Source organism: Trachemys scripta, chromosome 4 (genome assembly GCF_013100865.1).
Source record: "Trachemys scripta elegans isolate TJP31775 chromosome 4, CAS_Tse_1.0, whole genome shotgun sequence".
Classification (NCBI taxonomy): domain Eukaryota; kingdom Metazoa; phylum Chordata; order Testudines; family Emydidae; genus Trachemys; species Trachemys scripta.
This window is the reverse complement of record NC_048301.1, coordinates 21,524,015-21,540,779: the sequence shown is the minus strand read 5'-3', so window position 1 is coordinate 21,540,779 and position 16,765 is coordinate 21,524,015. Positions and strand designations below refer to the sequence as shown.

Here is a 16,765-nt window from a genome sequence, read left to right as displayed (position 1 = left end):
TGATCCAGATCTTGGTAGATTCTGAAAACCACATTGATCCACGCTGCCAGCCCCACAATAGCCCACTTGCAATGAGAGGTGTGCTTGCAAATGCAAAATCAATGAACCTGTGTGTGCTCTTTCTTGTCTTTCTGCCTTTGAACTACAGGAGCCACTATTTCACTGGAATACACTCCTGGTTTCGACATTAGGCAGTATCAGAACAGAATTCTTCACGCCTTCCTGAGCCTGGTATGCTAGTCTGTTTGGAAAGACTTATTTAATACATCATTCAGATAGAAGCCAGGAAACCCCACCAATAAGACACTCACCATTATCTTATAATGATCGTCGGGCTCAACGGGTAGTGATCAATGGCTCCATGTCTAGTTGGCAGCCGGTTTCAAGCGGAGTGCCCCAAGGGTCGGTCCTGGGGCCGGTTTTGTTTAATATCTTTATTAATGATCTGGAGGATGGTGTGGACTGCACTCTCAGCAAGTTTGCAGATGACACTAAACTAGGAGGCGTGGTAGATACACTAGAGGGTAGGGATCGGATACAGAGGGACCTAGACAAATTAGAGGATTGGGCAGAAAAAAACCTGATGAGGTTCAACAAGGACAAGTGCAGAGTCCTGCACTTAGGACGGAAGAATCCCATGCACTGCTACAGACTAGGGACCGAATGGCTAGGTAGCAGTTCTGCTGAAAAGGACCTAGGGGTCACAGTGGACGAGAAGCTGGATATGAGTCAACAGTGTGCTCTTGTTGCCAAGAAGGCTAACGGCATTTTGGGCTGTATAAGTAGGGGCATTGCCAGCAGATCGAGGAACGTGATCGTTCCCCTTTATTCGACATTGGTGAGGCCTCATCTGGAATACTGTGTCCAGTTTTGGGCCCCACACTACAAGAAGGATGTGGAAAAATTGGAAAGAGTCCAGCGGAGGGCAACAAAAATGATTAGGGGTCTGGAGCACATGCCTTATGAGGAGAGGCTGAGAGAACTGGGATTGTTTAGTCTCCAGAAGAGAAGAATGAGGGGGGATTTGATAGCAGCCTTCAACTACCTGAAGGGGGGTTCCAAAGAGGATGGAGCTCGGCTGTTCTCAGTGGTGGCAGATGACAGAACAAGGAGCAATGGTCTCAAGTTGCAGTGGGGGAGGTCCAGGTTGGATATCAGGAAAAACTATTTCACTAGGAGGGTGGTGAAACACTGGAATGCGTTACCTAGGGAGGTGGTGGAGTCTCCTTCCTTGGAGGTTTTTAAGGCCCGGCTTGACAAAGCCCTGGCTGGGATGATTTAGCTGGGAATTGGTCCTGCTTTGAGCAGGGGGTTGGACTAGATGACCTCTTGAGGTCCCTTCCAACTCTGATATTCTATGATTCTATGATTCTATAATATTAATAGACTGGTAGGTACATTATTCCAGGGATGTCAGGCTGCTTGCAGAGCCCTACCTGATACTCTTGTAACTTGGAAGTCAGGGTGGGGAACAGCTGTTTGTAGCCCTGGCTTCTGACCTCAAACAGGAACTCAGCTGCTGGTGCACACAGAGTTCAGCTAGTAGGAACTCTCTGTTTACCATCTGGCCCATTAGGGTTTCCCTTATTTCCAGCTACATCCAACCTCCTACCCTGAGTATTTGATGCTAGGTGACCTTGGGCCAGTCACTTCCCCGCCCAATGCCTCAGTTTCCCCATTTTACAAAGGAGGTTAATGATACTGACCTCCTTTGTAAAGCTCTTTGTGATCTAGGGATGAAAAGCACTAGGTAAGAGCTAGGTATTACTATTGAAACCAGTGATCTGGTTCTGTTCTCACACCAGTATGTCATTGGTGTGAATCCATCGGCGTGTTGAGTCCAGACTACCCCAAACTGTCTCGCTCTTCCAGTTAACAAGGCTACAGTCCCAGGACAGAACACAGAGTGCTGTTCAACACAGAGCCAAGCAGCACGAGCACCAGGAGCTCACACCTGCCTTGTTCGAGTTTTGACAGTCAGGGCAGCAAGTCCCAAAGGTGGGCTCCTTTGAATGAGGCTGCCCAGCCACTACCCACAGAGAGCAGAGGGCCAAGTAGGAGATGCCCCCGGAGAGGTGGGGAAGGAGGTGGCCTGTGAAACAGTCAGCCCCGGACCATGCCGGGTTCCCGACTGCCCCTGAACTGAAGTGGGAGTTGTTCCTTTTTGTCATTCATTCCTACTATTATTTTGGGACTAGGGATGTGAATTGGGGGGTATGGGGAGAGGAGAGGGAGTTGATTTCACCCCATTTCCTTCACTCATCCCTCCTGGCTGTGTGGTCTCCCAAAGAAGTTAGCAGAGTTGTAGAGTTTAAGGCCAGAAGGGACCGCCAGATTATCTAGTATGACTGCTTGTATGTCACAGGCCACCCCCACCATCCAGCACCTGGCCACTAAACCCAACACCCAGAATGAGTTAAAAGTTGAACAGCCCACAGGAGACTAGGCTATATGTGTGACAGGGAGGGAGGGACCGAGGTGCACCAGTGCCCAAGGCCCCCTCCATGGCAGGGAAATGATTAAGTGAGATACACCCAGATCATCCTACCAAGTGAGTCACACCCCATGCTGTAGAGGAAGGCAAAAAATATCCAAAGTCGCTGCCCATCTGACCTGGGGGAAATTCCTTCCCGACCCCAGGTATGGCGATCAGTTAGACCCGAGCATGGGAGCAAGCCCCTGCCAGCCAAGCCCCTGAGAGAAGGAAAGTTTGGTGCCATCTCAAGGCACCGGCCCACCCCATCCAGTGTTCATCGTCAGCCATGTAGGGTTGCCAACTTTCTAATTGCACAAAACGAACACCCTTGCGCCGCCCCCTTCCCCGAGGCCCCATCTCTGATGCCCCGCCCCCTACTCACTCCAGCTCCCCTCCCTCTGTCACTCACTCTCCCCCACCCTCACTCACTTTCACTGGGCTGGGGTAGAGGGGGGAGTGCGGGGGGGGGGAGGGCTACAGCTGGTGGTGTGGGTTCCAGGATGGGGTCAGAAAGGAGGAGTTCAGGGTGCTGGAGAGGGCTCTGGGCTGGGACAGGAGCTTGGAGTGTGGGAGAGGGTGCAGGCTCTGGCTGGGCATGTGGGCTCTGGGATGGTGCCGGGGATGAGAGGTTTAGGGTGCAGGAGGGGGTTCCGGGCTGGGGTTGAGGGGTTTGGGGTGTGGGAGGGGGCTCAGGGCTGGGGTAGGGGGTTGGGGTGCGGATGAGGGTGTAGGACCTGGGAGGCAGTTAGGGTGTGAGAGCAGGTTCTGACCTGCGGTAGGGGGTTGGGTTGTGGGGTCTGGGAGGGAGTTAGAGTGCAGGAGGGGGTTCTGACCTGGGGCAGGGGGCTCGGGGTGCAGGCTCCTACCGGGCTGCAGGTAGCTCCTGGTTGGCAGCACAGCAGGGCTAAGGCAGGCTCCTTGCCTGCCCTGGCTCCGCGCTGCTCCTGAAAGTAGCCAGTATGTCCGGCCCCTAGGTAGAGAGGCCAGGAGGCTTTGCACGGTGTGTGCTGCCTGTCACCGCAGGCACCACCCCCACAGCTCCCATTGGCCGTGGTTCCCGACCAATTGGAGCTGTGGAGCCAGCGCTGGGGCGGGGGCAGCAGGCAGAGCTTCCCTGATTGCCCCTGCCCCCAGGGGCTGCAGGGACATGCCAGCCGCTTCCGGGGAGCTGCGAGAGCCAGGGCAGGCAGGGTGCTGACCAGCGCCACCAGGTTCACTTTTCGACCGGGTGTTCCATTAAAAAACCAGACGCCTGGCAGCCCTACAGACATGGCCATCACTGATGCTTCAGCGGAAGGAGATTTAAAAAAAACCCACCAACCCAGAGTACTGGGGCGGGGGGGGCATAATCCCTTCCTGACCCCTGTAGGTAGCTGTCTGAAATGCTGAGGTGTGCACTTGAGGCTTCAGCTCTTCTCTAAGTCCCGGGTGGGGGTGAGGGTGGGGGCTGGCTAGTGAGTGACATGGGGCACTCTCTCTCTTCCCAAGGGATGTCAGCGCTGCAGCAGCAGGCAGAACCCACGCTGGGTGGGTTTACAGGGCCAGATTCACAGCCATGCAGGGGCCCAACACAGAGCGGCTTTCATCCTGGTGGAGCAGGGCAGGTGGGGATGTAGGAGACTCCTCAAGGAGCATGCGGTTGGCATATTAGGTCCTACCCCATCCCACCACTGAGGGCATGGCCAGAGCAAAAGGTGCCTGAACAAGAAGGTGGCGCATCTGGCCAATCCCTGCCTGCCAGAACGGGTCCTAGGGACTGTGGGCACCTGGGCCTAAACCAGAGCAGTTTTCACGCTGCTCTAACTTATGCTGGGGACTAGTTTGGTCCCTGGCAGCCATGGAATCTGGAGGCACAAAGGTGGCTGACCAGAGAACCTGACCCAAAGTGTTCTACATATCCATTCGCAACAGTGCAGGAGAAAGCAGAGCTGGGGGTCCCATGCTGCGCGACAGGCAAACTCGCTCAGGTGCCATGCAGAACACCTGGCTCCACTCCTCCACGCTGCGTTCTCACGCCCAACTGGCCAGTCGAGGATGCCAGGACTGGGGTCACTGCAGCAGCCCCGCCTCACGCTCTTGAGCTTAGTGCCCTGTGCAGCCACCGGGAGGACATGGCTTCAGAGATCCCACAATGGATCCCAGGGGCCAAATTTTGCTCTGGGGCAGGTTGCGCTTCCGGAGTAACTTCACGGGAGTTACTCTGGATTTACCCTGCTATAATCAAGATCAGAATATAGCCCCATGTAGCAATAGATGCGAGTCTGGGTCTTCCCTCCTTACTGTGTACATTCTAATACATTGTTTAATGGGTGTGTTACATTCACTGCCTCATTATACAGGGGCCAAATGACACTGTCACTAGAGACTAGGAGCCCTGAGCCAGCTCCAAAGGGAGCAGTATTCCTACAGGTGTAACCTACCCTGAGTATTTTGAAGTAACATGGGGCCCCAGTGTCTGTTGTTTACAGCCCTGCATGGAAAGAAGACATAAATGTGTCATTGTGAAAACACAGCAGTGATGTGATTCACAGCAACACTAGCTCTTGATGATATTTATATTAAGATTTATAGCTAGCACTTATTTTACTGTCCATCACTGCTCCAGATGGAGACATACCCTATAATCTCTGCCTGCTGACCTAGTGTGTTTTATGTGTCTTGCTTTCTTTGAAAAGCCAAAATACGCAGGTGTTCAGATGGCTATATCCAAGGTGCGTAAACCTCAGACTTCACGGAACTCCATTCCAGTCATCCAGATTGTGCTAATGGATGATAAGACGGGGTCACAGACGGGGACTAATGCTGAACAGTTGGCTGAGGACATCATGCGGGACATAGCAGAGCACGGTAACTGTTCCCATTCACCTATGGAAGATTCTTTTTCATTCACCAATGATGCTTTCTAGGAGGTTAATAGGAATCACAGAAAGTCAAGTGGCAGTTTATTTAACAGAGTGTGTATTGAAAACTCCTGGTTGCTTGTACATAGTACTTTGATCATGTCTACCATCCGAGGACCATAGCGACGTCGCTCCAGTGGTATAGTTATGCCAGCATAACCCTGTAGTATAGACGCAGCCTACAGTGATGGAAGGGGGTTTCCGTCGCCATAGGAACTTCACCTCCCCAACCAACGGTAGCTGCATTGACAGAATCATTCTTCTGTCAGCCTAGCTGCATCTACACCAGCGGAGAGGTCAGCATAGCTACAGTGCTCTGCGGTCTGGATTTTTCATACCCCGGAGCACCGTAGTCATGCCAACGTACATTTTAAGTGTAGATCAGCACATTTCAGCTTCTAAGCATTTTACAGCCCCTCTGAATTAATCAGTGTTAGTCCAGCACAACTCTTGCAAACCTATCCTCCCCCACTCCCTAAGGACTTGGCTACACACAAGTTCAATGTTTACTGGTGTGTGTAGATACTTAAAACTGGTTATATCAGTTTAGTTTGTGCTTGTGAATGTACATCAGTGTCCACATATAGAGTTGTACCAGTTTAACTAAATGAGTATAAAATCATAGCTTTCGTCATCTTTAGTCTTGTCTACACACAAAAGTTGTATCAGTTTAGTGGTAGAGTTAAAGTGATGAAACCCCCAGTCTGGATGCAATTATATTGGTATAAAGGGGCTTATACTTGTGAAGCTTATCCCCATATGGGAAGAAGACTAAAGTTATACCGGTATAAGGCATCTTTACACCAGTATAACTATGTACATCCTAGGGGCTGTACAGGTATAATTATTTTGGTAAACAATCCCTTCCCTAACCAAAATAGTCATGCCAGTACCAAAGCTGTCCATGGACCAGCCTTTTGGTGTAGGCCAGGCTTACGTTTGCAGGAAGAAAGAAACTGCCACTTGAACGTTATCTATCGGATGCCTCTTTTTTCTGTCCTGGCGTGGAAAGGAAAGGAATTGGCTGTCTGAACTTAGGGACTCCACCATTTTCCATACAACCTGTCCATTCTTGTCTCCACCTCAGAAAAGAGGAACAAGCAAAAGGAACAGAGTTTTCACATAAAGTTTTTCACTTTTGCAAAATGCATTTTCCATATGTGGGCTCCTGATATTCCCCCAAGAACAGAACTGTTGATTGGCCAGACTAGTGAATTCATTGAACCTTTTCACTGATCCCATAAAAGGGATCATAGTATTTGCTTGGTTCACTTTTTCTGGAGGGTAGCTCTGACCCAAACATTCCTGCACAGAATACGAGACTCACGTGCTAGAGCTGTGCAGAACATTCAGATAAAACCGGGACTCTCAGCCAGGCTCACGAGCCTGGAACTTGTGCAAGACGCTTGAGTGACCATCATTTGATTTATGATAGATCCAAATCAGTCCCCAAGAGCTGAATTCCCTCTGAAGTGTGTCACGTTTTTGATGTAGAGCCTGATTCAAATAGTGTGACTCAAGCCCATCGCTAGTGGGACCCATGGCCAACATTAGGAGCCTAAGGTTAGATGCTTAAATCCACATTTAGGGCTTGTCTGCACTGCAAATGTTTTGCCAGCATTGCTATACCAGTACAGCTAACCCAGCAGAGCTCCCTAGTGGAGATGCAGTGTAAGATGACAGGAGGAATCTGCCAGTACAGCTAAAACACCTCCCTGAGTGACATGAGCTAAGCTGAGGGAAGCATTCTTCTATCAGTATAGTTGTGTCTACACCAGGGATTTTTTCTGGCATACCAATGTTGTCTAGGGGGCGTGAGATTTTTCAGAGCTATGCTGGCAAAACTTTATAGTGGACAGCCTCTAACACGTAAGTAAATGACCTGATTTGCAAAGGGGCCAGATACCTTGAAGTCAGTGAGAGCTGTTGGCTGTTCAGCACTTTGGAAAATCTTGGCCCCTGTGACACAGGTGAAGGTTTTGACCAAGTCTCACTTGGATTGATTTTTTAACCTGAATTGCCAAGTAAGTGACTCTTGCGTGCGTGAGAACCCGTGCGAACCAGAACTGAAGGGCTGCATCTCACAAACCCCTGTAAACTGAAACCACTGACTACACACAGCCCCACTACCTGCTATTTAGCCAGGCCCATGTTTGGAGAAATGCTAACGCCACGGTGAGTAGCAGAGACTATTTTTCTAGGCACCCTGCTTTTTATGTTCATACAGGGATTGCAGGTGAGTGGGAAAGGAGGGGGGAGGTTTGTATTGTATAACCCTGTACTGAAAAATCCTCTTTCCTACTTCGCAGGTGACTCCTTTGGCATTGTGACAGGTACAGTGCAAGTAGCCACTGGCAGTAATTCTAGTGGACAAGAAGGCACCATTGCTGAAGGCACCATTGCTGGGACGGTTATTGGTCTACTACTTGGGCTGCTGTTGCTTGGCATAATGCTGTTGCTTCATAGGAAGGGGATGATAAGGTAGGGACGGGGGCATTCACACCCCTTAGATTGATAACCACCAAAGAGTCTTGTTTAACAGCTGGGACAAAGAATCCAGGGATTGGCCCAGACCCTACCCACCATTAAAGCAACTTTATGCTGCTCCACCAGTGTCAAGCTGCGCTAACACTGGCAGAACTGGCCTCCCAAATATCCTCGCATCATGGGGAGGTCCTCAGGTGACAAAGAACTGCCAGAGCAGCTTCTACACCATGCCCCATCCCTGCAGCAAGGGAAAGGTCGTGGCTGGGCATCCTGGCATTGCAACAATCCTTGGCTACGTGTGTTGTTGGTAGCTGGAGTAAATGAGGGCAGCCTTGAGGCTGCTCTGACTTGCACCCAGGGACTGGTGAGGTTTTTACTCACGAAAGCTTATGCCCAAATAAATCTGTTAGTCTTTAAGGTGCCACCAGACTCTTTGTTGTTTTTGTAGATACAGACTAACACGGCTACCCCCTGATACAGGGACTGGTAGGTGCACAGTGGCCCCAGGGTCAGAGAAGTTCTTTGGTTCATTAGTGCCCCCTCCAGCTGCAGCCCACGAGCCCATAGCTGTTGCGCTGTTCTCCGGTTTGAGTTCAATGTGGTTCAATTTTGTAGCTTAATGGAAATTCCCTGTTGCTCCTGTCGCTTTGCAGCCCCGCATCTGCATGCAGAAATGACATTGCCTGGTGGGGTCATTTGGCAATATTAATGCATCAAAACAATTCTAAACACTTGTTCTGCAACTTTGTGTCCCTGAGAGCAAATTGCACAATGGAGAGAGCCCGCAGCAGCCCGTTGGACCTTATTGCTTTATTTATTAATCGTCACGCAGCTAGCACTGCCTGTTTACTCAGTCGTCAAAAATGGAGACTAGGCCAGGGCAGGGCTCGGCCTTGCATTCCTTCTGCACCCCCAATTCCCACGGAGGCCAACGGAACCCAGGCCTAAGTACAGTCTACAGGTCGGGGCCCTGGCTTCTTTTGGGGGGGCTGCAGATCTGGGGCCTGTTGCAGTATCTTGGGGCTCATCTGACTGTTCCATTGGCCAGCACTTAATTTAAATCACTCATGTTTTATTAGAGGTTTCAGACTGCTTGCAAAACAAGCGGAGTCAAGCAGTAAAGATTACATCTCTGAAATGTTAACTGTGTGTGTGTATGCACGCGCGCCTGTGGGTGTACTGGAAGGATGTATAGCTATCAGGGCATAGCTGTACTGGGAGGTGGCTGGATCGGATGCATTTGACACAATAGGTGAGATGAGAAGAAGGAAAAAAGGGGGAATTTGGAGGAAACGGGGAGAAAAGTGGGGGTGGCAGGGGAAGGGCCCATCCCAAGATTTCAGCATAATCAGATGGGCCTTATGAGCCCATTCTGCAGGTGTTTGTCCCACAGGTCACATTACCACAGCGAAGGACCACAAAACAGCCTGGTCTCTGCTTAAAAAGCTTTACCAGCCCCCAGCTAAAACCTCTCCAGCGCATTATCCACGATCTACAACCTATCCTGGAAAATGATCCCTCACTCTCACAGACCTTGGGAGGCAGGCCAGTCCTCGCTTACAGACAACCCCCCAACCTGAAGCAAATACTCACCAGCAACTACACACCACACCACACCACACCACAGAAACACCAACCCAGGAACCAATCCCTGTAGCAAACCTCGTTGCCTACTCTGTCTCCATATCTACTCTGGCGACACCATCAGAGGACCCAACCACACCATCAAGGGCTCATTCACCTGCACATCCACTAATGTTATATATGCCCTCATGTGCCAGCAATGCCCCTCTGCCATGTACATTGGCCAAACCGAACAGTCCCTCCGCAAAAGAATAAATGGACACAAATTGGACATCAGGAATGGTAACATACATAAGCCAGTAAGTGAACACTTCAATCTCCCTGGTCATTCTATTACAGATTTAAAAGTCACTGTCATTGAACAAAAAATCTTCCGAAACAGACTTCAAAGAGAAACAGCAGAACTAAAATTCATTTGCAAATTTAACACCATTAATCTGGGCTTGAATAGGGACTGGGAGTGGCTGGCTCATTACAGAAGCAGCTTTTCCTGTCCTGGAATTAACACCTCCTCATCTCTTATTGGGAGTGGACTACATCCACCCTGATTGAATTGGCCCTGTCAACACTGGTTCTCCACTTGCGAAGTAACTCCCTGCTCTCCGTGTGTCAGTATATAATGCCTGCATCTGTAACTTTCACTCTATGCATCCGAAGAAGTGAGGTTTTTACTCATGAAAGCTTATGCCCAAATAAATCTGTTAGTCTTTAAGCTGCCACCAGACTCCTTGTTGTTTTACCAGCAGAGCCATGTAAGGGGTGTGATTTGTAGTTATGCTGATAAAAGCCCCAGTGTAGACACTATAACTTGGGCCAGGTCTACACTACAGACTCCTGGCAGCCTTGCTCTCTGGGCCAGGGGGTGAAGAGGTGTGATTTTTTACCAACATAGCTGTGCCAGCAAAAGGCCATAATATAGACACCGCTATGTTGGCAAAACTAGCTTGTTTTACTCCTGGGGGGTGGTCTTACTTCACCGGTACAACATGCAGCTTTGCTAGCATACCAGCTTCCTCATTAGGCATGCTTTGCTGGTATAGCATACCAGGATTCCTATACCTGACCACGGAAATAACACTAGTCCAGGAAAGTACTCCTAAGTGCAGACATAGCCTTGCCGAATTGGAATAAGCAATACCAGTATAGCTGCTTCCGCACTAGGGGGATGGTGTTGCTCTAACTACGATGGCAGAGTTAAAGCGACAAAACTGTTACATGTAGACAAGGCCAGATGTTCCAGATGAAATCCCATGTCCAGGCTGCTGTTGCATACCAAAGAGCTCTGTCACAGCTGGCTGGCTCCAGCAGGGTACGAATCCAAGGCAGGCTGCTTCTGCTTTTGCCAATGTATTAGTGTTGCATTTTTCAACAACCAGCGCAGTTCTCAGGCATCATTTGTTTTTCTTGCCTCTCAACAAGCACAGAGATGATTAGCGTTTCCTAGCAATAAATAGCAGATTTCTTTCAGTTCTAAATAAATCTCCAACCCCCATAATTGTTACCAGATTATTCATTCCCCAGTGACGTTCGTTTGGAAGCTGGGCAGTTGTTTGGCATGCGTGCTCACTGCTTTGGGAGGAAAGTTTATGAAACAATCAAAGACGGGTGGAACCCAAGCCCAAAGCCTTTGGCTTGGCTCTCACTGCCCAGCTACAGGCTCTGAATCCCAGCGCAGGCACAAATACTGTTTCAGCACTTGCATCACTGCTGCTGGACACCAGGTTTTTTTCTATAATGGAGGGTGCTCTAGAAAATGGGGAAACGATAGGGCCAGCCAGGAGGTGTGAGAGCTTCAGAGCACACTGAAGCTCTAAAGCAGAGGATGCCAATCATCCTAAATGCTACTGAAACAGTCCTTCTTCAGAGTGCCCAGGTTTTAAAACTGAAAACTATAGTCTGAAGAACAATCAATGTCCCTTTTTCCCCCTGACACTTACCTGAAATATTCCCCCGTCTGTATCATGAAGGAAATCCATCTCACTAGGGGAGACTAGCTTGACAGTTGCCTTCAGCATTGGATGGGTGCACATTTGGGAACCTAAAATGTCTTTCCTCTCAGATTACCATCCGTACACTTGGCAGGCCTGCGGAACAGAAAGGAGGACCAGGATGTTCTGGCAGGACCAAGTGACAAAGGGTTTGACAATCCTATATTTGACATGCCGACCAACAGCGCTGTAAGTGACCTCACTTTCTCTCTTTCCACAAGTGGCTCAACGTGTAACCCTGGAAGTCCTTTGCCTGTGGAATTGCCATTGCAGGCAATAGGCTGGTGGGGTGGTTGGGTACTGGCTGGAATGTCTGACCTCGGTGGTGTCTGCTAGATGGAACGTCGAGTCTATGGGACTGTGCAGACCACAGCAGGGATACGTCCTATGTACTTAGTGGAGATTCCTCTTTAGCTCCAGTGGAAGAGCAGTGTGCTCTTGGAGTGAGTGGAAGATCTTGGGCTCTACCTCGATGCTACAGACGTGATGTACAGCTGGTGACTGTGCTGGCCATTGTTTGTGGCCAGAGGCTTTTTACAATGTGGGTCTCTAGAAGCTCTCCAGTTTTACACATCCATCACGGCTGAGGCTTTCAAAGGAGTGGTAGGTGAGGTCTATGTCCCGAGTGCATTGCAAGCTGCTCGGGTGTGTGGAACATTTGAGGAAGGCCAGTCCTCTGAGTTAGCAGCTGCAGCTAGGTGCCAGAGCACTACGTACAAAATGTAGCCAAGGCGTTTCATTTTCTGGATACGTTACTGTCAAGAATGAGCTGTGCTGTTCCTGAATCCATAGTGCCTTAGACTGACATGTTTCTTCCACACCCTCCCCACACTCCTCCCCTTCATAGCTCTGTAACTAAAGAACCAAATCACCCCATCTAATATAACCAGGGTGTGACAAGAGTCAGCAGCAGCAGAAGAGGATTGCTCTGGGAGGAAGGACACTTGCCCCAGAAAGAGCCATGAATTAACCAGTGTGTGGAATTTGCTGTCACGAGGGATCGGTAGGGTGACCATACGTCCCAGTTTGGCCAGGACAGTCCCTTTGTTAAGCCCGGTCCCGGCCATCCTGACTTTCTTGGTAGAAGTGGATGTTTGTCCTATGTGTTCTTGCCAACTTGATCAGCAAATGGGACAAATGCCCACTTTTGTCAAAAAAGTGGGGGTGTGGAGGAATACATGGCAGGGGATGAGTGGCGATGCCAGCCCCGCACAGGGGCGACGCCAGCCCCAGCCTTCGGGGGGGAGGTGGAGGGGGAACAGGCCGGGCTCAGGCAACGATGCCAGCCGCATCCTCGCACAGGAGGCAGGCTGGGCTCAGGTAGCGATACCAGCCCCAGCCCCGCATGGGGTGGGGAAGGGGAGGACAGGGCTCAGGCCAGCCCTGCGTGGGGAGGGAGGCTTGGGCAAGGCGCACACAGGGTGGGGCCCTCAGATGAGCAGCTCAGGACAGCCCGGGTGTGTGTGGGGGGCCTCAGGCTAGCCCCATGTGGTGTCCCATTTTCCCTTTGGGAAATATGGTCACCCTAGGGATTGGCTAAAAGCTTCGCAGGTTCCATGCAAGGTTTTTCCTTTCTCTGAATGAGAACATCCACCATTACATTAGATGGGGTCACTTTGTTTTGTAGTTATAGAGATAGGAAGCCTCATCCTTCATCGATGGGCTAAGGAGGAACATCCTCTGTGGGCAGCTCAGGCCATAATGGTCAACTGAGGGGTTTCTGCTGCTGGTCACTGCTGGAAACAAGATACTGAGCTAGACGGCTGGCTGGTCTGAGCCAGCCTGGCCATTGCCATGTGAAATATGCAGCTTGCTGAACTGTAGGGCACAGTTCCACAATGTCACATCAGATTTGCTTCATTTTACAAGCGTCTGAGTTCCGCTTTTTTTTTCACCCCGCTCCTTAAACATTTTCTCTCTCTGTGTTGTAGGAGTCACATGGTGCATACTCCGGAGAGGAGGCCCGGAAGGAGATGGCTAGTAAAGACAATGGGATTTATTTTGTTAACCCTTTATATAATGAAACTGAACTCATTGCTTAATAGCAAAGTCCTGAGCGGTCCTAGCCAAATGTGAGGTTGGAATATAATTTCATTCAGGCTAATATTTTACCCAGTGTACAGCAACAGTTATCCCAGGATAATCCTCTATGGGCACACTTTTATTTTGCAATAAGAGTGGCTTTTATTTGGTTAATCTAAACCTCTTCCCAAGTGTTATAAATTAAAGCAGAAAAAGCCACTCTTATATCGGAAAAAGTGTGTCCACATGCAGGGATTATACACCGGTATACTATATCTGTTAAATTCCCACCTTAGTTTATACCAAAAAGCCTTTACCATGTAGACAAGGTCTAAATAAAATCCCCCTTTATCATCACTGGTGTATGAGTTCTTCAGTTCCTGTCCTAAACTGTCATTTTGTGTTGCTTCTAGAGCTGCCCCAAAGATGGCTGCATTTCAGTGGTGGGTGAAGTAGGGTGACCAGACAGCAAATGTGAAAAATCAGGACAGGAGGTGGGGGGTGATAGGAGCCTATATAAGAAAAAGACCCCAAAATCGGGACTATCCGTATAAAATCGGGACATCTGGTCACCCTAGGGTGAAGTGATATAATTTGCATATCAATTTTTCTTGTCAATGACAGGAGCTGTTTTCATTCATTTGTTAGCTGAAGTTCCCAATGCCTTAATAGAATAAACAGTGTTCATACAGTTCATGCCATTTGTGTGCAGTAGTTGTTTTTTTCTCCCTTTAAAGATATTCAATTAAATAACAATACTTTATCCCCATTTATCCAAGGGGAAGCTGAGGCATAGAGAGATCAACTGCTTGATCCCTGCAAGATGCTGAGCTCTATGGCTTAGATCCAGCCCTTTTCACCTGAAATCAGCCAGTGCTTTGTGTGTGTGGAGAGAAACAGCAAAATATTTCAGAGTTCTTTTTTGTTTCTCTGATGGTTTTTATCATTGAGAATATCTGAATGCAGATTCCCCAGCCCATCTCACAAGTATTTATCTTCCTCTGTCTTTTATTGAAATGGCTGCACTGTCAGATATCTCCTGCCATCCCATTCAAGTTTGACATTTGTTATGAGAACTTCATAGAGCCACCTTGGAATTTTTCATGTTGCTTCCTGAGGTCAGAGAGCAAATATTTTAGCAGGAAAACAAAAGAGGGGACCCATCATTTTTTACATCCCTGACATTCCAATGTGCCGCCTTACGATGTCCACACTAGTTCCATTGAGAAGTCCAGCATGAGATGTTTTAAATGGCTTTATTTTCTGCATCAGAGGCAAGGTGGGTGAGGGACTATCTTTTACTGGACCAACTTCTGCTGGTGAGAGAGACAAGCTTTCAAGCAACACAGAGCTCTTCTTCAGGTCTGGGAAAAGTATTGAGAGTGTCACAGCTAAATACAAGATCAAACAGCTGTTTTAGCATAGCTAGCACATATTCTAAGGAACCTTTATGCTAAACTATCTGTTCCATCTTGTGTTTAGCTGTGGCACTCTGAGTACCTTTCTCAGTCCTGAAGAAGCAGGTCTCATTCACCAACAGAAGTTGGTCCAATAAAAGATATTACCTCACCCACCTTGTCACTCTAATATCCTGGGAACGACACAGTGGCACCAATATTACTTTCTGCATGACATTCTGGGGACTAGTTAAGTGCTAAATTAAGAGTGGGACTAAGAGGTGCAACCTTTCCACAGCTCCTTAGGACATGGCATCAGGAACAGTATTGAAAGTATGTAGCCTTATTGATTTTAAGGCCAGAAGGGATCATTATGATCATCTAGTCTAACCTCCTGCATAACACAGGCCGGAGAACTTTCAGTATGGACGTTTACTTATTTATCACTGGATTTTTATAGCTGGTACCTCTCAACTACCCTACGCAGCCCAAAAATTCATGCAGCAATCCTCCTCACATGTTGGGAATTCATTATAGAATAACTTATCAATGGGCAGATCTTGGATTCTGAATGTATGGAGATGCGTGAAAATGTATGCAAATTTGCAATCTCCTGGGTTGTCAATAGGGCTGGTTGGCAGGTACTGTAGGGAAGTAGCTCTGTTTAGTTTATTATTTTTTGTTTCAGTCTTTAGATGGCCCAAGCCTTTTTCAGAGGCTTTGGAACTTGGTTTTGTGTCTATCACAGGTTCTGACAAAATGTGACAGCTCGTAGATAGTGTTTAAAGACATTACATGTCTGTCTGAGTAGCTCCAGTGGGTCATTATCCAGGAGACAAAGTTTCCTTTGCAGACAGATTAAATACATTTTACAGGGGGTCCCAAACATTTCCCGGTGCTGATTGGTTCACTTGCCTAACCACTGACATGAATGGGGAAGAAAAATGGATTCAAACATCAACATCCAAAAGGCAAAAGTTTTGCAACAGCCAATTGATTCTGTTGCGGTTTTGGTAGTGAGGTTGGGCAAAGACATTATGGAGCAGACATTTGACTAATTTGTCATTCTGGGCTACCAGCCCCAGCTGTTCATGAACAAGAGATGCCTGAATGGACCAGGGACCAGAAATGAGGTGAGGGTCTCAAATAACAGCCCTCTCCAACGCACAGCATCTCTCCTGGTCCAAATGGAAGGCAGGCCCTGAGCAGTCAGATTCAAGAGTAGAAGCCAGACAGCACAGCTAAGAAAACGGAAGTCAAAGATGGGAAGCTAATATATGCTACCACCAAACTCCTTTTCCCTCATGGAGCCTCCCCTGGCACCACTGATAGCAAAGGCAGCAGCAGCATGGGAGCGGGACTCAGTAGCATCATGGGGCTGGAGGGGGAAAAGTAGGAGGGAGGTTTGAGGCCAAGGGATGAGTTATGCCAGGGGCTTCTACAATTCCCTTATTATTCCCTTGGTAGCACCAAGAGGCCTTTACCAAGACCACTATCCCATCGTGCTAGGTGCTGTATAAATCTATGATAAGAGCCCCTGCCCTGCAATGGATACAATCGGAATAGACAGAAAGGTGAGGAATGGAGTATTATGAGCCCCATTCTGCAGGGACAGAGAGATGACAAAGGAAGTCTGGAGCAGAGCTTGTGAACTGAACTCAGAGCCTCAGATTTCTAGTCTACTGCCTCACACCACAGCTCCTCCTTTCTGTAGCCCCCCAGGGGTGTCACCTCTCGGGCCCCACTACCTTGAAGGCTCTTTTAAGTGCCAAGCCCTGTCCCAATGTGTGTGCTGGGCCCAGGGATTGTTGTTGCCTTCAAAGCTGCCTTGCCTCACATTGTGAGGATTGGTTAATGTTGGAATAACACACTGTAAAAATGCAAAGCTTCTATAAGTGCTTCATTATGTTA

The 16,765-nt window shown here is 48.8% G+C and overlaps 1 protein-coding gene across 1 annotated transcript in view; it reads left to right on the top strand.

Moving 5' to 3' along the window:
* Positions 1 to 13,952, top strand: part of AMN (amnion associated transmembrane protein) — a 50,276-nt gene extending 36,324 nt beyond the window's left edge. The window contains exons 8-12 of the mRNA XM_034770530.1: positions 149 to 231; positions 5,152 to 5,323; positions 7,686 to 7,857; positions 11,507 to 11,624; positions 13,367 to 13,952. Of these exons, the coding sequence (XP_034626421.1) occupies positions 149 to 231; positions 5,152 to 5,323; positions 7,686 to 7,857; positions 11,507 to 11,624; positions 13,367 to 13,477 (656 nt within the window). The 3' untranslated portion in view covers positions 13,478 to 13,952. The remainder of the gene's footprint in view (positions 1 to 148; positions 232 to 5,151; positions 5,324 to 7,685; positions 7,858 to 11,506; positions 11,625 to 13,366) is intronic.
* Positions 13,953 to 16,765: the final 2,813 nt, after the last annotated feature.